Raw genomic sequence first — 21,362 nt, 5'->3', positions numbered from 1 at the left:
GTCTGGCGGCAGACGAGACGTATGTCCTCCTCACCACATTCCTTCCCATCTTAGATCACCGAACAGCTCTCTCCGGCTTGCTGCCTTCATCCCCTTCCAACCCAAAGCAATATAACTCTTTATGTTCACCCGGATGGCACCTTATAAAGAGACCAAAATAACCCGGGTGGTACAAGTGTAATAGCTTCAGCTAGTGCTTTTGTGCAGGTGCATGTTTGAAATTCAAATGAGTCTGATGGGGCTGGAGGTTAAATAGTCATGGAAGGATTTCCTACTTCCATTTAAATGAGATTCTCAGAAGAAGAAGAAAACGACTAGTCACCATGAGAAAAAGATTCAGAGAAGTCTGCTCTGGAAATACATATGGTGAATAAAGGAATAAGCCTGTGTAACCTGGGGCTGTGTCTTTCATATTTGGGGATGACTGTGCTGCTGAGTGAACTGGCTGCAACATAAGCCACTTCTGATTTCATATTCATGACTTCCGAGAGGATTGGGAGGGGGAGGGAGAGGGTGGTGGGGAGGGAGAGGGGGTGACAAAAACAACAAGCAAGCAAAGCAGAGTATAGCTGATGGAAGTTAGGCCCATATACTAACTGTCACATCCAGAAAGTCAAATCTCATCTCGCTCAGACTGAGAAAGAGTGAGGTCATCCTCCGCAGCGAGCGCCGGCTCATCTCACACCCACGCGCATGCACACAAATTGAAATAAGAAATCTTGCTTGCACGAAGGGGTCTAATGGCTAGCACAGTACAAAACGCTGCCTCGGTTATCCAGCAAACGTGCACAGCAGCCTCAACAGCCCCATAAGGACACTCGGGGACACCAGCTAAGAGCCTTTCGGAGCAGTAGCCTCCGCACAGCCGGGATGTTGCTCCCTGCAGCAAACTGCAAAACACGTCACTTTTTAAGGAATAATGACAGCGTGCACAAATGGAGCCCGGAAGCATCACTGGGGCCGACATGTCCTCTAAAACAGAAGCTCCTTCACAGAAACCCTGCCAAGGACATGCATGAGTGTGGAGCGCCCTCTAGGGGCCAGAGCTCTGAGCCAGGTCGCACATGAGAGGCAGTGAAGCGGATACCGGTGCAGCCACACATCAAAGTTCACCCTATGCAAATGTAGAAATAGTTAACATGGGTGACTTTTGAAATGCAAATTCTGCACAAATTCACAATCCAGGCGTGTTTTCTTTCTGTTTATGTTGCTTTTTTCCTCATGCAAATGTGTATTTCTTATTCATCTTTAAGCAAAGCACTCTGAGACAAGACGCCTTTGCGGTTCTACTCATCTTTATGCAAGTCAGCGGTTTTGAGATTAAACACAAATTTCATGACCCCGGTAAAAGTCTAGTTTTGTTTTTCAGGGGGCGTTTTTTGAATCATCAACAACGGACAGCTCTCACCATAACGCAGTGACAAGTGCGACAGCAGACGTTTGCTCATTTCAGCCTCAAGACAAGACAAGCTGCCTGGAGTCAGGCTCTGCTGCAGCCAGAGAGATATATGAGCAGGAAGTCACTCAGGCATCATGTGGAAGCCACCACAGTTCATCATCTTTAGATGGCTCACACAGACACACTGGGGTGGGCTGCGCTTACATAAAAAGGGCCCAGTGGCTGTCAAAATTCAGCAACCATTCATAAAAGGGTATTCAGAAGAAAATGAAATGTCAGTCGACTGATTTGATTGATGGTACATCAGTGTTTTGCGACTGGACCATCAAATACTAATCCTTCCAAAATAAGGTCTGTGCCAGTGGATAATGGAATGTAAATTGCCAGAAATCCCCTAAAATACACCATTAACCCTCTCTCACAGGCCGAGTACTCTCTCAGACCATTACTGGAACAAAGACTGTGGTCCTGCTCAATTTTCCTGGTCAATAAGGTTTAAACATTTCAATTCCAAGATGCTTCACCAACTTAATGTTTAGCAATGCACAATCATTCTAAACAGATAAACAAACTGAGCGTATACTAAAGACAGAAGATTACGCCATCTGCAGTGAATTCCCTTTAAATGCCCATTTGCTTAATTAAACTTTGTGAATAATCAAACCGCTGAAAAGCAACTAAAAAGGTCACAGAGGGAGCAGCATCCTTGTTTTTCAGGGCTGGTTATCTACTGGAAAATACTTTTTATGGACAAAAAAGAAGAATGAGGTGACAACTTCACACGGTTTGGATGGACTATCAATCATAAAGAAACAGGTTTGTCTATTTAATAAATATCTCACCAAATGAGAACTGTAGTGTATAATAAATAGCATTTTGATTATGTTTGTCTAATGACTACAGGGTTTCCATTACTTGGCTAACTCACAATAACGCATGAATGCATGACGCTGCAGACAGAAGTCTACTGGTCAGCTGAGGCCCTCTTGTGGGTGAACTGGTGAACTGGTGCAGCTGGGGAGTCAAATAAAACGTCACGCTTCGGATTGATTCTTTTTTTTTTTTGCAGACAGTGATTTTAATATCAGAAAACCACAAGTTCATACACCTGCCATTTTCACTGGAAGTTAAATGCAAGAGTTTCAGAACAGAACAGGCTTCAACGTCTGTTACATGTCAAAGAGCTGCAGAACAGAAACATACTGGTATCGTGTCAAATACATATATATACATACATACATACATATATACATATATGCATATATATGTATCTTTCTTATCTTGTGACACTACTTTGAGACTACAGCCACAGTTCAATATTTAGCAATCTGCATGACATTTTAATGAACCTGCTAATAACTTTTGACTAACAAACTGAAAAGTGTGGCTTCTCTTGGACTAGGTATTAGTTACACAACATGCCGTCACACACACATCTCGCTGTTTACTTCAGTCGTCAGTCGCTTGAACTTAAAACTACTGGGACTCTGGTTCATCCTCTGCGTGGCGTCATGCTTCCCTCTTCAAACAACGGAACACGTTGAACATAAAAGTCATTGTCAAAGTAAGTTTTCTTTTAAAGGCGGATAACTGTGGTCTTGAAGTCTTTTAACTACTCGGTGCTTAACTGCGGGGACATTTTCCTTTTCAATGAGCTATGTAATAACAAAGTCCAATCTTGGTCTTGCAGACGATATTGTTGATGTGTGAAGTGAGCCTCTTGATGGTTTTACACGATATTTCTAAGAGTAAAGGTTTAAGACAGAGGGTCAAACAATCCATTTGCGATTAAGTGCTGTAGCTTTGTCCTTCTGGTGGCTGTGGAAGCTTCATATTATCTTTGGACATCATTAGACGCCTTAACTCTTGAAGAATAATTTTAATGCTATAAGAATGCTGCCATTTTGCTAAAACTGGTACGCTACTTGAATCCACCTGTGAGACGAGACAAAAGCAAAAAACAAAAATCAGTCATTGGGACAGGCGGGCAATGAGAAAACAATGTTTGATAAGACAGAGCAACACTCGTATATAACCATGTCAGATTTGTGAAGACACTTACCACCCCGTTGGAATTATCTACCCCATTCATGCTTAATTTTGTTACAAATTTAACAGTCGGGGACACCTCCGGGTATCTAGATCCACACACCACTCTGAGACTGTATATTCTGTTCTCATAATTGGTCTGGGAGACAGAAAGAAGACATATAGGTATCAGTAACAGTTGATAGTATCTGCATTGGAATGAGTCCACATGCTGAGTCGGCTCTTACTCTTGCTGGTCCAATGATCATGCCCGTCCACCACGTGAGAGTCATGTCGTCGTCGTTCTCCAGGCCCCAGCTGACGGTGCCATCGCCTTCGCCCTTCTGCCCTTCTTCAAGCTCCTCCAACAAGCGGAAATTGCGTGGAACTTTAACTCCTAAAATAACAAAAATAGAGCCAAATTTAATGCATACGTCTCTTTTTTTCGACCGTTAACAAATTCCATTAAAAGACCAAAAACCAACAAAGAATTGACCCCACCAATCAGTACCATCTGTGTAGTCACAACCTGGTTTAATGTAACTTATTACTCTGTGCCAGAAACTATTAAAAACATATCAGTGAGCATAAGTGGACTTTTAAAATGTCCCTTTTTTACTATTTTGTTATGTTTAATAGACCAAAAGGTTAATTGATTAATCAATTTAGCGAATAGAGCTGAAACGATTAGTTGATTGGTAGAATCTGCAACTACTTTCACAATCGGTTAATTCTTCCATTCAACTATAAAGGAAACATGTCAAATATTCTCTGCTTACTGCTCGTCAGACGTGAGACTTTCCGCCTTTTTTCTTCGTCACATCTTTGTATTTTATGCTAAATATCTTTACGATTCAGACAAAATTATGTTTAAATGAAATTGTGACAGATTGAGAAGTTAGCTGAGGCACGTTTTTTACGATTCCCCTACGTTTTGAATCTAATCTATTTAAAAATATATATATCGATAGATTAATCAATGAGGATAGTTCCAGATCTAACTGTAAACAGATGTTACTTGAGTCCTAAAATGGTTCTGAATTGACAGTTTCCCTCTGAAATAGAACTGTGATAAAGTGTTTAGTCACTGTTGGCGCTCCAACTAATGCAGACACACATTCATCTTTCTAAATCATAGAAAAGTAATGCATTAAAACGAGTAAGATTGATAAACACGTGACTGGTTGATACGAGAGATGACTCGATATCAAATGATGCCGTACGCTACGCACATGTTGCACAAGCATCCTGGTCTACCTGCTGTGGAGCTGCATGTAATGTGATACCTCGTTCACAAGATATCTATCATGAAAGATATCTGATGCTGCTGAACATCGAAGCGGAATAAAAAGCTGCAGTTTGTAAACAGTCATGAGATCCGGAGCACACGGGCCTTTCCTGCTGATTGTTCGTGAATGTTTCAGGGTAACATCCAGTCATCTTATGACCGAGAGTTGTAACAGCTGACTTGATAATAAAATCATTAGAAACTAGTCAATCAAAGCGTTCAGTTACCGGGGAAATGTTCTCAGAGGACAACTCAGATGTTGGCACTTAACCTACGGGGGGGATGAACCACTTACAGTTCATGATTGGAGGATTGGTGGAGGTTGAGACAATAATCAAGGTAACTCTAACTGCTACTTTTTATAATCAGGATCTTGAAGACAAATTGTTTCTTTAAAAAGGCCTCTGACTGAGGCAGAGGACACGGTGAAAACACTCAAATATTCCCTTCCGCCATCAAACGGTTCATTTCACCTCCTCTGATCTCAGACATTTATCATAGTAAGCCATCACAGCACTTTTTTAAATCAATAATTCACATCTGGTGTGCGGTGGCCACAATGAAGGATTGAGTCTTAAGTGGCTCGAACATTTCCTTGAAAGGTATTTGCTCACGAGAAGCTGATTTAGATTTCAGTCCTTTATTCGACACTAAAACACTGGTAAAGAGAGGAATGTTAGCGGCGAATTGTAATGCACCACAGCACCACTGGTATCAGCGTATGTCAGCTAATAAGGAACACAAAAGTGCTGTTGAGAAATGCTTCAACTACGAGGGCTGTAACTCACATTTATCAATAATCCATCAACAAATCAATTAGCCTGACGATTATTTTCTCATTTAATTGGATAATTGTTTGGCCTATAACACGGTAAAACAAGGCCAAAATTACTTCATCAAAAGGCGTTTTTGGCCGAAACCTTAAGATGAATTGGTTTACTGTGATATAAGACAAAGGAAATACGAGTCCACAGTTTTTGCTTTAAAAATGCCTTAAGTGAATATTTAATCAAACTAAAAATATTAGCAAATTCATTTTTTGACAATTGACTGATCATCAATTGAGCTTCAGTGCTAAAAAACCTACAATGATTAACGTGATCGTTTATTTGACTATAAAACGTCCCGCTCAGTATATGGTCGTGGTCACATCTCTTTAACAACCAATTTTATTGGCGCCTTATGAAAAGTTATTTAGTAATGTTTCATATTCTTATCAGACATTTTAAACTTATACATATCTATATTGGTATTAAGTATAAAGCAAAGTAGATGCACATTTTGAGGATATTAATAACTCAAGAGTTGAGTTGCTGATCTAGTGTATATCAGTTAATGTGTAAATGTCTTGGTAGAGGCCACGACTATCCTACATGATAAAACATAAAATATCCTCAGCCTCAGTTTGTGTGTCTCGTATTTTTTTAGTGTGATTTGATTTCCCCCTATTGTATATTTTCCTCAAACATTTGTCAAATTACGTTGGGAACAAATTTTAATTGTTACCATATTAATACACAAGAGGCACACATTTTGGGCTACGTCAGGTATATTAGATTACTGATTGACTAAAAGCATTAAGGTGTAGGTCAAATCCGTGATTTAAGTTAAAATATAAATGGCCACTCATTCAAGAACTATAATTAGTTGTTTGGATCATACGATTTAATCCTGGTTAAAGACTGATGACGTGAGCAGATAAAATGATATTTTAGGTATATTTCTGTCACTAATAACTTGTGGGGTTAAAAATGATTCAGCAGGTCTCGCAAACTTGCAGTTTCGATTATGAAGTTACTTCCGGTTTATCCAGTTTTTAAATAGTATCCCCATGGTGTGTAGCTAAACTGACACCAAAGAAACTACATTGAACATTGTTTTTATTTTATTTTTCTGTAATTCTCAAAGACTTTTGCTTTGTAAATTTGACAACCAAGCTTCCTGCTTAGCCCTTACCGAAAGCATGGGCTCCGACTACTTGCTGAAACGACGTGCGCCAACTACCGCTGCGTTTCTATACTCCCCACCCAACAACGACATATTTACTTCCTGCATCTATTCCTAGAGTCTCACAGTAGCAATCTTGTTAAAAAATGTTAGAAAGTGAAGTGTTGATCATAGAAGTAGCCGGACTGGACCCTTCATTTCAATAACGTTACCGTGATGGTGTTGCAATGTAAGGTGTGTCACAGAGAAGGTATAAAAAAACAGACGGTATAAAAAACACACGTGTCACTTGATTTTTTTACAGCGTAATGACTATTAGGCTACACAATAGGCCTGGATAATCAATAAAAAATAATTAATAGTAACGTTACGGTTATTCCGATGAAATTAGTAGCTACCCGGACACAACACTCTCACTGCCTCGCGGTACTGGAATATTCTAGTAGTTAGGTTAGCTAAGCTAGCACAATCTGCGGTTGTTTACAACCCTTAATATTAACAGCTATTTATACACCCATATTCAACTTTTATAACGCACTTTAAAATCTATGGTAGTTTTCTTTGACACACAGAAGGCAAATACTTGCAAAACAGACGCTTATTTCTAACACCGTGAGCTATTTTTAGCTAACTCACGGAGCAAGCTACTAGCTCGTGTAAGCTAGGTTAGCCAACACAGTTACTCCGGGAGATAGACGGCTCCCGTGAAGAGCGTTGGGAGATATTAACGGATAAAAGACCATTGAGAGCAATTTTGATCAACCTTAGCAAGTTGCCACGTTTGGTGGCCGAGATGACATCGCGACCAAGTGGGTTCGCCCACACTTTGTGTGTCGCTGTATATATGTTTAGTTTTGAAGGCACACAAACCTGAGGAGGCCGCCATCTTCTTCAGTCGAGTCCAGAAGCACACAGAACTGTGACGTCACAGCTGTTAAACCCGACCGTTGATATCTCAACGGCTGATCGCTGCACTGCACAAGCTGCTGCGTTCACTCAAACTGGTTTGAACAGTTTTACTGGTCAATGGCAGTGTTAGTATGAAGGACAGTAATTATATCACTGGCATCTTGAACCAACTTAACGTACCATTAAGTTTCCCTGGCTGTATTTTTTATGACGCATTCAATTCACTATCTGGTTTTTACATCACTTCATCGATCTGTCTTTTTTTTTAATGGCCGCACTATTTCATGAGATGGACATTTCAGTCTGACGGTTTAAACTCTTCCAATAATGGTTGCTCAACAAATCCAATGATAATGAAAACAAACATATCTTAAACAATAATTTGACTGAAGGTGTTGTAAAAATAATGAACACTAGCAGTAACAAGGAAACTGGATTTGCGAGATACATAACCGGAAGAAAAGTAAAAATCAACATTAGGCCTATTAATCCCTAGTTTAAAAAGGTAATTAAATGAGAATACATTAGCCCAAACGTTAAAAAGCCACTCTTGTTGGATAACTGCTGCTAATCACATTAGCCAGAGATAGTATTGGCTAGCTTAGTGTTAAATATATAGCTTAGCATAAAAGCTAAATTGACAAATCACAACCACAAAGCAGAGTAAGGTTGGTTTTCAGACATCTTCCCCTACTTCTATGGAACATGGACAAGAGAAAAAAGCCACAAAAAACACCTTTATTGTCAGACCAATAGTTTGCCACAATTCGTTGTCAAATGAATCAGCAGTAACAAGGAAACAAAATTCAGAGCAAACTAGCTAGTTGTCCAATTAGTTAGCTGACAATACTTAACAGGAAGAAGTACCTTCCGGTTAGACAAGTCGCAACACAAAGTACTTCTTCATGTGTTGCCTGAGGAATTTGCTTGGTCACATAAGAATGACGTATGGATGTGGTGTGGGTGGTTGAACATAGTGTTCAAATTAAACCAACTGCTGGTGACAGTAGAAACTTTTCCACTTGAAAGTTTTGTGGGTTTGAACAAATAAACATGAAAGACGGAGGCCCCCCAGAGGAGCCGAGAAGGTTTATCAAGGCTTTTAGTAGACGATAAATGACTTCAACCCCACTGGTTTGTTCCGTATAAACTGATGTTGTTGCAACCCTCGGAACATCAAGTTCTTCTGCAGAACCAAACATTTCCAAATATACCATCAACATGCCATCTGAATTCCGAGGTAATGTGTATAAAATCAAAGCACTTCTATTATAATTAAATTTGATAAAAACAAACTGAATATTCAGCGTCTGTAGCTTCAGAGAAAAGCTGGAACAACCTTGTGTACAATATAATGTTTTGATGATACAGAGTGCAGATTAATTTGATGTCAATTTATAAAATATACTCAATATAATATTACCACAACTGGAAGAAAAAAACACAACTTTCAAAGCATTTTCAGTGAGCAACATTTTATTGCTCCTCTTAATAAGTAGTCAATGCTACAGGGATAATTCATCTGTGGAAAGAAGTGACAACCCAGAGTCATCACAATGTACAAGTTGGAACTAAAGAGCCTTTTTTACCAGAACACAAAATATCAAGAACATTACTTGAAAATAGGTAAACAAATGGAATACAAGCACATTTAAATATTAGCTCTATTATTTGTGTTTCTCTTTTCTTCCCCCAACACCAGGACACCAAAGTTTGAATGAGTCAAGCAGACGTCTCTAAACTGCAAGGGTATTCAAACATCTAAACACACCCGCAAAACATATGGTGGTTCGATCATACAAAATATTTTTTACAGCACAAGAAAAAGCTAGGATTTATAAATGAAGGGACTGTACATAATTGCAGGGTGTGCCTCAGGCGAGGAGACGGATGGTCTTCCCAGTAACCGTCAAGTAATCCTCGTCAGCGAGGGCTCGGAGCGCCTCGTCAAACAGCTCCTTCGTGATTGCCTGGAAACAAAGTGACAAAGAGGGAAGTTATCAATATATATAGAAATGAAAGAACTCTGCCAATTCGGAAACAAGGAGCACAATGTTCTCACAGCTTATCGATCAAATATTTAAAAAAAAAGATATTTACAGTTTCAGACTGTCCTCTGAGATCGTCAAGCAGCAGCTGGTATTTCATGGCGGGCGTCTTTCCTTTGGTCTGGATCAGTTTCTTCAGGACTTGGGCGATGTCCTCCCTGCGCTTGCGCGCGGTGGCGCTCATACCTGGAGACGCAAATTAACACACTGTTGATTCGATTTATCTACAGTTTATATTTTTGATTATGCAGCTGCTCTCTAAAATGTCAGAAAATAGTAAAAACATCCAAGGTGACATCTTCAAATTAGCTTTCTATAGCTTGAAAACAAATGACTGACATCAGTATATAATAACAGCAACATTTTGACTTTTAATTCTAACCCACTCATGTCCCACATTGCCCCCGTAGCTGTAAATGCAGCCACAACAAGCAGTTGATATTGACTGCGCTGCGTACCTGTCGTGAGAATAGAGATGTCAACGAATCCTGTTCTGGGGTCCGTGGCCGACTGTTTGAGGGCCTCTCTGTGCAGCCGCTTGGCCTCCTCCACGTCGATGGTCTCCACCTTCTCGGAGAAGCGCACCTTGGAGTGGGCCTCCGCCAGGCGGATCAGGGACTCCAGCTGCCGGGGGTAGGCGGACACCATCCCGCGACCACTGCCGATCTTCCTCATGTCGACATAAGCCTGGAGGACCAACATGCATACGGTCAGTTGAGGGCTGATGTCTTAATTAATAGGACTTTAAGACCAATGTTGTTCGGCGTATATTCAACATTAAAAAAAAGGTAGATAAACAAACCTCGATGAGCGCCTGGCTGGCCTCCTCACTCAGCCTTGGCTGGATGTACGTCCGTGCGTATGCGATGTAGTCCCTCAACACTGCCATGTCGAGGAACTCTTCCTCGATCTGCTCCTCGCTCTGGTAGTACAGCGACACCAGGTGGTGGGCCAGCCTGCGGTCGTACGCCTCGTCCTGGGGATCCAGCATCAGGAAGATGAGGTCGAATCTGACGGAGCGCCGTAATGCAGCGTTAAAAACCAGGAAGGTGACAAGTGAGACAATAAACCATGGAAACACAACTACATTTTTCTATCAGGTGTTTCCGGTGCGATCGTGCCGACTGGCGGTGATCACCTGGACAGTAGTGTGTGAGGCAGCTGAATGTTCTCGATCGTGGTTTTTTTGGGGTTCCACTGAGACTCGATGGGGTTGGCGGCGGCCAACACAGACGTCCGAGCGTTCAGCTGGCAAATAATTCCAGCCTGCAGACAGACAATGGAGAAAAAAAGAAGTTAGAACTGTCCTTTTGCAACTTAAAAGCATTTAATCGTTTAAAAAGGTGTCAAACACACCTTGGCAATGGACAGGGTCTGCTGCTCCATGACCTCGTGCAGCACGGACCGCGTGCTGTCGCTCATCTTGTCGAACTCGTCGATGCAGCAGATGCCGTTGTCGCTCAGCACCAGGGCGCCGGTCTGCAGGACCAGCTGCCTGGTCTCCGGGTCCTTGGTCACGTAGGCGGTGAGGCCCACGGCGCTGGAGCCCTTCCCCGACGTGTACTGGCCCCGGGGCACCAGGTGGAAGACGTACTGCAGCAGCTGGGACTTGCTGGTGCCGGGGTCTCCGCAGAGCAGGATGTTCACGTCCGCGCGGAAGTTTCCTCGGCCGGTCTGACTGAAGTCCTTGCGGGTGCCGCCAAACAGCTGCAGCAGAATGCCCTGGAACCAACAATAAATAAATACTCAAAAAAAAGTCTAATCGTGTTACTGTTTAGACAAATTCAATAACAATCCTAACATAACGCAAGGCTGCAGTAAAGGCTGCAGGGAAATTCTACGTGGAACTAATAACATTGACAACTTTTCTCACTCTATCTTCTTAGTTTGATCTCATCGTGTCTGCTTATTGAAATTGATCCTATTTCCTCTTTCTGACTTATATTCTCACAGGCGAACAGGTAGAAATGTTTTCTTGTCGTTTGCGTGACGTGTTATTTGAAAAAGTAGATCAAAACACGACGTGATTCTTTAGCTTTTTTTTTTGCTGCCTTTTCCAGACTTTGTCTCGGTAAAACAAGTGATTTCAGAACAAAGACAACATAAAAAGGTTTTAAAACTCATAAAATAAATATAAATATAACATAAATCCTTTTCTGTGACCATTAAAATTATGGTATTTGAGTCTGAAGAGTGCATGCGCTCCGATACATCGTTATACTTACGTTATCACATTATCTTAATTTGGGTGTACACTATAATTTGACTTGTCACAGCAGGAAACACACAGCTGTGACTTATAATATTAGTGATGATTGATGACTCCAGTGACATTAAATAGAAATTTAGACTTGTTTCGCTAACATCGAGTGTCCCGGTGAGAGATCATCAGAGCCCCGAAACTGCATTAATGGAGCGAATCATGTTATTAACCGTCTCAGATTTCTGTTGGCTCTCCTTAAATTCCATGTCGGGAATTAGATGCAACAACCGGAGCGTTATTGGCAAATCAAAGTGAGAGTTTGTGTACCGCTTACTCTTCCAGCAGGGTGCTCGTACAGGTTAACACTCGTGTTCTGGCTCGCGTCCATTCACACACCTTTTTGATGTCCTCGTGCTCGTAGATGCTCGGCGCGAGGGCGGAGGAGAGGCGTTCGTAGACGTCTGGCTTGGCTGCCAGCTCCTTCAGGGTCTGCACTCGGTCTTCGGTGAAGAGCTTCTGTTCGGAGTCCTCGTCCAAACCGTGCAGGCGCTTCTCGTCCGTCTTGCGGAAGTGGATGGCGTCGATGTGGGTCTTGTACACGGACTTCACGTTGCTCATGCGGGGGTTCGCTCGCATGGGGACAGCTCTGTAGACACCTGTAGGGACAAAATGAGAAGATGTTACGGAGTCCAGGACTGACTAAACCAGAGCTATGAAGGTGTCGTCTTAGGGTTAGATACGAGTGTTTAACATCATAATACCACAAGTCTTTGTTTATTAAAAACAGTTCATGTCTGTGGCTTAGATCTACAGCTACTTTGATGAGTTATATGATATTGATGGCACCTGGAATAAGGGACTAAACTGGCTGAAAAGAGGATGGCAGTCATCTGCCAGAATACGCCTCGCTTTTAAAAATGTGTCATAATTTTACCAAATTTTATAAAGTATTAGAGCTTAAACAACAGTTCTGTAGCCAGAACGTCAATATGCAACTATTCTAATAACATAATCCATCGCTTTAAGTCCCCTTTTAAGCAAATAATTTGAAATATTCTTTAGTTTCTGCTTCTTATTTTTAAGGATTTGTTTTTTGTTGTTTTTTAAAATCACCGAACACTGAATATTTCTGGGTTTTGGGCAGTTGTTTGGACGTGACAGCAGTCTGAAGACATCAACTTCAGCTCTGGAAAATGTTGGTCAATTTCGTGGCATTTTATTGATCAAACAATAAAAGAACAATTCTAATAAAACCAGCCATTAGCTGCAGCCCTAGCAGTATCTTACCGGTGATGTTTATGCGGTCTCCTGGCTGCACCTTGTCCACCAGGTCATTATGACCGTACACGATAGTGGTGTGAGGCGTCTGACCGGCCGGCATGTCTTCGGGGGACTCCTGAATTTTAATCTGAAAAACAAAGATCGATAAACGAACAGATGTCGTGACCTCGACAGCCACACCTCATTTAATTAACACTCGACATATTCTGAGATTAGGTGTCACCGCCGACTGTAAGCAATCTGCCCCCATCATCAACCCCGCTGAACCCTCACCATCTGTTTGTCTGAGAAGACCGAGCGATTGTGAACGAGCGCCAGGCTGTGGGTGGTGTTGCAGTGGCGGCACACAGCCGGCTCAGCGATGCGCCCGCGATCCACCTCCACGCGGGTGCTGAAGGCGCACACCTGGCACTGGAAGAACGCCTCCTGCATCTCGGGGATGAGCTGTGAGGTGCGGATCACCATGCCTCCGATGGTGATCAGCTGATCGATGTCTGTGGGAAAGGGGGGGGGACACATAAGGCACACAGACGCTTTAGCAATGAACTCTATTCACGAAAATCCCACACGAAATATGGGATGAAATATCGCTAGTCCTAATAAAAGTGTGATTTCACTTCACACGGGCTGGGTTAATGAATACACACACCTTCTGGGTTCAGGCTCCTCATGTTTCTGGTTTTCAGGGCGTTGTAGGGGCGGACTTGGATCTGGAACTCCAGGATGGAGTCTGGGAAACGCTCGAAGAAAAGCTCGTTGACTGCCATGTCGAAGGTCGGGATGACTTCCTGCAAACCGAACAAATCACTCATCAGCAGGCTGTCAGAGACTAGAAATAAAGTGTGCTTACAACATACTGTAGATAAAATACAATAATAATCCCATTAGTCTGTTCACACTGCACTCAGGACTTTGTAGTAGATTCATGAAATCTCTCATTTTCGTATTATGAGACGGCGTAATACACCCGGCCAAAGACCGACATGAAGATTCATGAATCACTTCATTTTGTAAGTGTCTTTGTAATGCACTTGAGGTAATAATGTAATTCTAAAACTACAGGACAGTACCTGTGGGTAGCAGATGAGCTGCCTGTAAAGTTCTGCATCAAAGGACTTCACATGCAGACAATTCACATTCAGCACTGGATCACCAACAACACTGATCTGTGGGGGGAAAAAGAGAAATATTCATATTTAAGACCTAAGTTCAGACTCAATCATCCTTTTCTCCCCCTCATTTTTTAGGCCAGCAAATGTTTTAATAATGTCCAATGGGAAACACCAGCAGCGTGACGAGGTATGTAGCATCTATTCTGCGTCGAGTGCTGCACTTTTGCTGTTTTTTCTGGTTGCAGAGAGTCAACTTGGGGTAAAACGCTGCACTCCTCACTGTCACTTTTTACCGGGCCGTCCAATCACAGTGCAGGAGTGGCGGGACAAAAAGCCGACCACAAAGACGGGAGCAAATGTGTCTTATTATGCATGTTATGATATCGTTTGTTATTACTGTGGACTTCATGGTGTCCTCATGGCTGGAGCGGTGGATGCATTTCCCCGTGTTGGATAATAAAGCGGACCTGAATCAGAGTAACGCGATGGTCCTCGCCCACAAAACCTCGTTAGCCACTTAGACCAGCAGGTCTTATACTTCCGCTGATATTCCGTATCAGAGCAACCAGGGCCCTCAGCTAAAAAAAAGCACTCGGCCTCTCAAGCGCTCCCAGCTGGCAGTTCTTCAACGAGAGTCTGGTGTTTTCAGCTGGGGAAAAAAGGCGCTTTGCTGTACACAAGCTACTAACGAAGACAATATAAAAAACATCTAGTCTGGTTTAAACCAAAGAATAGATCGGCCCAAACTGTACCACCAAACAGAGCAACAGAGCACGATAACCAGATAAAAGAAAGTACGCTACCTCCTCCAGCTTCTGCATGTATAAAGGCTCGTTCAGGTCCAAACCGGCGTTCTCGTCTTCAGTGGAGGTTAGGTCAATGAACCTCTGCAGGAACCTCTGAGAGCAAAGGGATGCGAAGCATGCAGACAGTTAACTTCTCTGTAGTAAGAGCGGAGAACATCTTATGGAGGGCTGAGATGTAACATTTCATACCTGAAACTTGTCCTTGCAGGTCCCAACATTGACATCAGTCCCCCAGATCACCAGACGCTGACCTGCGTTTGGCTCGCTGGCTACGGCACCGTCAGCACTCGGCTGCAAAAAGAAAAAGAAGCGTCAACTACTGCGGTTTCAAGCTCGTCTTCCTTATTAAATGTACACAAACAAATCCTCTCAGCTCCTCCACTGACCGGCTCAGACTGAAGATCGACTTGTGGAGCCTTCCTGACAGACCCCAGATCGGGACGCTGTCTGGCCGGGGTGCCGCGCACTCCACTGCGAGGGGTCCCTTCCACCCTGGAGCTGGGGGTCCCGTACATCAGAGGGGAGCTCATGTCCACCTCGTTGGGCGGGACTGTTAGAAAAGAGACACTGGAGTTAACTCAAGTGTGCCACAACAGAGAAGATTAAAACATCCCTGCACTTCCATTGGATAAAGCTAAAACCATGAATAAACTGTGTGTGTGTGTGTGTGTGTGGTCGGGCACCTGAGGGCCGGGGGCTGGAGAACAGGGAAGTGTCCTGAGGTGCCGCTGGACTGAGCATGTCGGTTGCCGGGGAGGTGGGCATCGGCATCAGGTCCAGGGCGGACGAGTCCTGGCCTCTGCGCCGCTGAGAGGGGGGCGAGATGGGGCCCTCGCTGCTGGCTGAGGACACACAAGACAAGTTATGAGCACCACACAAACACACAAACAGACCTACAAGCACGTGGTCTCCTCAGTGGAGCTTGTGACTGCTGAGGGTCTCATTTGATGGAGGACGCGTGAACTCACGGGTGGATGGGTTGGTGTTCCTTCCTCGTTTGCGGCCACCGGGAGTCGATGTTGGAGAAGACATAGTTGCTGGAATATCTGAAGATCAAATGGATTCAAGTCACTTGTTTTTTAGATAAAAGAACGGCTGTCAAAGTGTTTACATAAACTGCAGGATCTCTGGTAGTGTTTCCAGAAGAACATCTTGCGGATGGATTTCAACGACCTGCAGACTGACTAATGAAAGTCGGGTTGTTTGTTTTCTGTTGCAGACCACAGACGACAATATATTCACTTTAGAATGAGTCAGGTTTGTGCAGCCTCAACATTTCACACAACCCACTGATCTCCTGAGTTTGTAGAAAACTGTATTTGATCATTTTAAAGAGGTTTTCCTGCTCTCCATGTTGTTTTGTTTACTTGGTTATTGTTTTGTTCAGATTAGTCTGCTGAGCGTCTGATTGGACAGTAGATAAAAAGAGCTTTATGGACATTTTGTTTGTCTCTTTATTGTTCCACTTTCATGCCACAATTCCTGCTGAATACAATCCTCAAAGTTAGACCAAAATCTATATTCCCTTCACTCAGTCCTCAATACTTTGGTGTTTGTTTCATTGTTCATAATTGTTTCTCATTTATTTGTAGATTGTAGGATTTGCATTGGCTAGTACTGTGGTTTAATGCTTCTGTTTTGTCATATTTTACTGAATTTATTTGAATCCACTCTGCAGAATAACACTTTACAGACAAAACATGAAATTAACTCAAAATATGATTTAAAGCTACATTGAACTACATAAAAGTCTAATTAAAACAGTTATCTAGTATCACTCAGCTAACTGTCAAAGTTATATACTGCCTTTCTTCACATGTTTATGCAACAATAAGTTAACTCCTAATTCTTAATAATAGCTTAACTTTATTTACATGTTTTATATACTTGAGCACCACATGCTGCTTTATCTTTATATGTAACGTTCATGTTAAATTATGTTGTGCTTTTGCTACTTTTATTGGAAGCTTTGTAAAAGTTGACAATAACGTTTCCACCATTTGACATGTGGCTGCAGAGCAAACAATGAGCTGGAACGTACTTCTCTGTTTGAACTGATTTAACTCTTAAACGTGAGCTCGTTCGTTGACGCACAATCAAACAAACAAGTGTAACAACAGACAGTTTGACCCAATCAACACGTCCAGTAGATTCATAAGGAATAAGTCCATCAAATTAAGTCTTTTCTTACCTCTTCTTGTGTGTACGTCCGAGAGCTGCAGATCTGGCGCGAAATTGCGAGTGACGTATTTTTCGCGGGGAAGTTTGGACCAATAGCAAGCCAGGATCCACGTTTTCTTTCCGGTCGATTCCTTCACTGTAGAGGGGGGTTCCTGATTAGTTTCAGTCGTTGCGACTTTAATTAAACACACTGAAATGTATTGATCAATAATATAAATAGCTTAGAAAAACTGAAACATTAGTTTTTCTATATTATATTTAAAAAAAACGATCGGCGTTTCGTGCGCGTGGCATTTTGCTGCTTTATACCCTGAACTTGATTTGGTTTGGTCCAACAATAAAGCGTATTCTTTACTGAAAAAGTTGATAATAAAATAATGTAAAACAATTAAACAGTGGCAAAAAAATATACAAATAAAACTGAGGATAAATAAATAAGCAAATAAAATCGTTTGTACTTATGTCACTAAAATGTAAAATTAAGGACAAATAATATATTACGGGTTACTTATCTCATCATAGTGCGTATCATTTTAACCAAAACATAGATATTTAAATTGCTTTTCTACGAGGAAACTAATTGTAAACTGAAATTAAGAGAGAAAAATATCCAGTCTACTCAGAGTGTGAATATTTAAGAGGAAGTGGATCAAATCCTCGTTTTTGTCACAATATCAGCAGTCTGAAGAAATATCAACTTAAAATGAATCTTATCATCGTTCTTTATAATGATGCATTTATTTTGCTATTAGTACTCGTTCAAATGTGACTTTATCCTGCAGGTGCGTTCATTGACCAACAGGTGACGCCGTTTCCATTTCTAAAGCTACCGACAGAGGAAAAGTACAGCACACTTCCTGAGGGGGGAACACAGGAGCGTTTCCGAGAAGTGTCAGAACATGCGTCCCCCAAGGTGGTACGATCCACCCCGCTCCATTCATCATGTCCCCTAAATGTGCCCTGTCAACATGAGTCAGTCTCTAAGCATGTCAGTATGTATGTGTGTATTTAAGTATGTCAGTATGTACGTGTGTCAGTATGTATGCATGTATATAAGTATGTGTGTGTGTATTTAAGTATGTCAGTGTGTATGTGTGTATTTAAGTATGTCAGTATGTAAGTATGCATGTATATAAGTATGTATGTATGTATAAAAGTATGTTTGTATGTATGTATATAAGTATGTGCTTGTATATAACTATGTTTGTATGTTTGTATGAATATAAGTATGTATGTATGTTTGTATGAATATAAGTATGTATGTATGTATGTATGTATCTACTTGTAATGAAATGTCATTGTATAATAATGAAGTGTAATGACTTTAATAACAGTAATAACACTTGTAATTACAAGGTAAACAAGAGTTTTGGTAACATAAACATATGTATATTTTTATAGGTTCTTATTTGTTGAGCTTGTAATCTTTGTTGAGGTGTTTTTCCGGTTTTCTATCCTTCTGTAAATTTGCTTTCGCTATGTAAAGACAAACAACGGTATACTCAAATCCCCTGCATGTGTTGACTAGGACTTGTTTTTTATTTGATCTATTTGTATTATCATTGATTAAGCTGTCAATCATTTTCTGGTTGTTTTCCCTTCACAGCATCACTTTTATCACATACTATTTTGTATATTCGACTTTTGGGTAAATTAAACTTGATCCCAAATCACACATGACCAACATGAGGAACCTCAGAAAGGTTAATAAGAAATGCAGTAATATAAAACAAGTATTACTAAAATAACGAAATAAAACTAAAGTAGAAACTAGTACTTAACTCTTAATACACGTTATTACAGTAATATGCTGTACGTGGTTAGTGCAAGTCTAATAGATAATGCATACTGCCTTGTATTGCTATGGCACACACACAAAAGTACTTTTGTAAGTTCCTTCCACTGAAACACTTCCTAAGACCAGTGTGTGCAGAGCAGGCTTCATGCACTCAAGTATATACTTAAGTACATTTGTGAGGTACTTTACTTGAGTATTTTCATTCTCAGCATTCTTTACACTTATACTCCACTACATTTCAGATGGACATATTGTACTTTTTTTTTCTCCACTACATGTACTTTTCATAATAAGCTTTTAAAAAACAAACATGTGATCAGTCTATAAAATATTACTACATAAAGTAGTAACGATGAGCTACACTTCGACCAGTGACAACATTAAAGTATCGCTTATATGTTCACGCTTCAGTAATAACGATTCAGTAAAACACCAACTCATCCTGCATCCTGAGTCATTTTAGTTTGGATACTTTAAGTACACCTTTCTGATAATACTCTGTACTTTAACATCTTAAATACTAGTAAAGGAGTGTTTTTACAGTGATATTACTACTTTTACTTCAGTAAAATGTCTGTCTGAATACTTTGAATCATTTATAGTTCTGGAGACCAATTAAACTAAATCCCAAACCCTCAGTATGTAAACAACTGTGAACCATTCATGCTATCGTAGTAAAAAGTGGGTGGCACGAGCAACACGCCCCTCGCTCCTCAAATGGGAAGTCAACGGACACCACGTGCCCTCCTTTTTGCCTTGACTGGCTCGTGAGAGGGCGGGTACGTGTGACGTCGGTGGGGCAACGATACAAAAACACTGCGCGAAAGTACGACGCTTCAGAGAAGTGTCAAATGCTGTCAGATGAAGATTACCTTTTTATTTTTAATTTTTAAAAGTGATTAAGGCGCGTGCACGGAGAGTGAAATCCACTGCAGGTTTACTGCGTTGTCACACCTGTGGGTCACTTTATTTTACAACAAGTTTATATAAACTTCCTAAAAACCACGTGGGAAGAAGTCAGCAGTGTTCATGTGTGACATATACAGCCTGGACTCTCACTGCGTGTCTCCACGATGCAACATGAGTTGGGCGATGGAGCCTGCTAACTTCTACGAGAGCACCAAGCTGGGGGGCGCCCCGCAGCTCGGCGTCTGCAAGCCGGGCAGCAGGAGCGAGGAGGACGGCACCATGGTGGAGCTCAGCACCGCCACCGCGGCCATGTACGACGACGAGAGCGCCATCGACTTCAGCCAGTACATCGAGTCCATGACCGCCGTGCCGAACCTGGAGCTGTGCAACGACGAGCTCTTCCTCGACCTGTTCAACAACACCGTGAAGCAGGAGAAGCTGGATTTCTACAACATGCAGAGCCCCGCGCCGCCGGGCGACATGCACCACCACCACCACCACCAGCAGCACCAGCAGCACCTCCAGCAGCACCTCCAGCAGCACCAGCACCAGCAGCTGTCAGCCGCGTACGCAGCAGCGGAGAGGAAGGCGGACGTCGGGCTGGATAAAGGGGCGTTTTGTGCGCCCATCAAGCAGGAGTCCGACTGGAGTGACAGCGACATGTCCTCGTCCCTGCCCTCGCAGATCAAGAGCTGCGCGCAAACTTCCGTCAGCCTCCCGACGGGGCAGCCGACTCCCCCCACCACCCCGGAGCCCCTCTCCAGCGGCAGCTCGGACAGATCCTCCCCGCGGAAGGTCGGCAGGGAGAAGGGGAAGCGGGTGGACAGGTACAGCGTGGAGTATCGACAGAGGCGAGAGAGGAACAACGTCGCGGTGAGAAAAAGCAGGGACAAAGCCAAGAGGCGCAACGTGGACATGCAGCACAAGCTGCTCGAACTGGGCTCCGACAACGACAAGCTTCATAAAACGATCGAGCAGCTAACCAGAGAGCTCTCCGGGCTCAGAGATTTCTTCAAGCAGATGCCCAGCTCTTCCTTTGCGGGCTCCGCGAGCCGGTGACGGACTCACGAACCTTTGGACTGAGCTTTTAGGAGTCATACCTCAGACATTTCGTTTTTTACCATCTGTACCAGATGTATTTTAAGCTTACCATAATGGCACTGGAAAAAATATATATATGATGTTGCTGCCATATTTTTTTGTGGGATTTTTCTCTGTATTAAATTATTTTACCACTGCATTTACATGATGATATACCTGATATGGTAGATTATATAATTCCAAACTTTGTATAAGAGCCAGAGCATGATCTTTTATATAGTTTGTATGAAACCCTTGAAAACATTTTGTTTATGGAATCTATAATAAAATTGCTGAAAAGGTGCAGAAATCTCCTGGTCTGAGTAGTCTTTGGTACACTACATGTGGAGGGAACAGCTGGAGCATGTTCTCA

General features: G+C 42.2%; 3 protein-coding genes across 3 annotated transcripts; 1 reads left to right on the top strand and 2 right to left on the bottom strand.

The window, feature by feature from the left end:
* Positions 1 to 2,474: 2,474 nt before the first annotated feature.
* On the bottom strand, positions 2,475 to 7,586 carry ube2v2 (ubiquitin-conjugating enzyme E2 variant 2). Its single transcript, XM_079172962.1, has 4 exons — positions 7,533 to 7,586; positions 3,676 to 3,824; positions 3,462 to 3,587; positions 2,475 to 3,334 (listed from the first exon to the last, which is right to left on the bottom strand). Exons 1-4 carry the CDS (start codon positions 7,546 to 7,548, stop codon positions 3,188 to 3,190), a joined length of 438 nt encoding a protein of 145 aa, XP_079029088.1. The 5' UTR covers positions 7,549 to 7,586; the 3' UTR covers positions 2,475 to 3,187.
* Positions 7,587 to 8,362: 776 nt separating this feature from the next.
* mcm4 (minichromosome maintenance complex component 4) lies at positions 8,363 to 17,245 on the bottom strand. The gene is made up of 17 exons (XM_079173485.1): positions 17,213 to 17,245; positions 15,990 to 16,067; positions 15,705 to 15,863; positions 15,408 to 15,571; positions 15,211 to 15,312; positions 15,019 to 15,114; positions 14,174 to 14,269; positions 13,753 to 13,891; positions 13,377 to 13,597; positions 13,110 to 13,230; positions 12,219 to 12,478; positions 10,976 to 11,341; positions 10,758 to 10,885; positions 10,422 to 10,629; positions 10,078 to 10,306; positions 9,672 to 9,805; positions 8,363 to 9,541 (listed from the first exon to the last, which is right to left on the bottom strand). Exons 2-17 carry the CDS (start codon positions 16,051 to 16,053, stop codon positions 9,446 to 9,448), a joined length of 2,583 nt encoding a protein of 860 aa, XP_079029611.1. The 5' UTR covers positions 16,054 to 16,067; positions 17,213 to 17,245; the 3' UTR covers positions 8,363 to 9,445.
* A 2,607-nt stretch (positions 17,246 to 19,852) lies between these two features.
* cebpd (CCAAT enhancer binding protein delta) lies at positions 19,853 to 21,293 on the top strand. The gene has a single exon (XM_079173738.1). The coding sequence runs from the start codon at positions 20,030 to 20,032 to the stop codon at positions 20,966 to 20,968; it is 939 nt and encodes a 312-aa protein (XP_079029864.1). The 5' UTR covers positions 19,853 to 20,029; the 3' UTR covers positions 20,969 to 21,293.
* Positions 21,294 to 21,362: the final 69 nt, after the last annotated feature.

Source organism: Pholis gunnellus (assembly GCF_910591455.1).
Source record: "Pholis gunnellus genome assembly, chromosome: 14".
Taxonomy (NCBI): Eukaryota; Metazoa; Chordata; class Actinopteri; order Perciformes; family Pholidae; genus Pholis; species Pholis gunnellus.
This window is presented reverse-complemented; position numbering and strand designations above follow the sequence as displayed.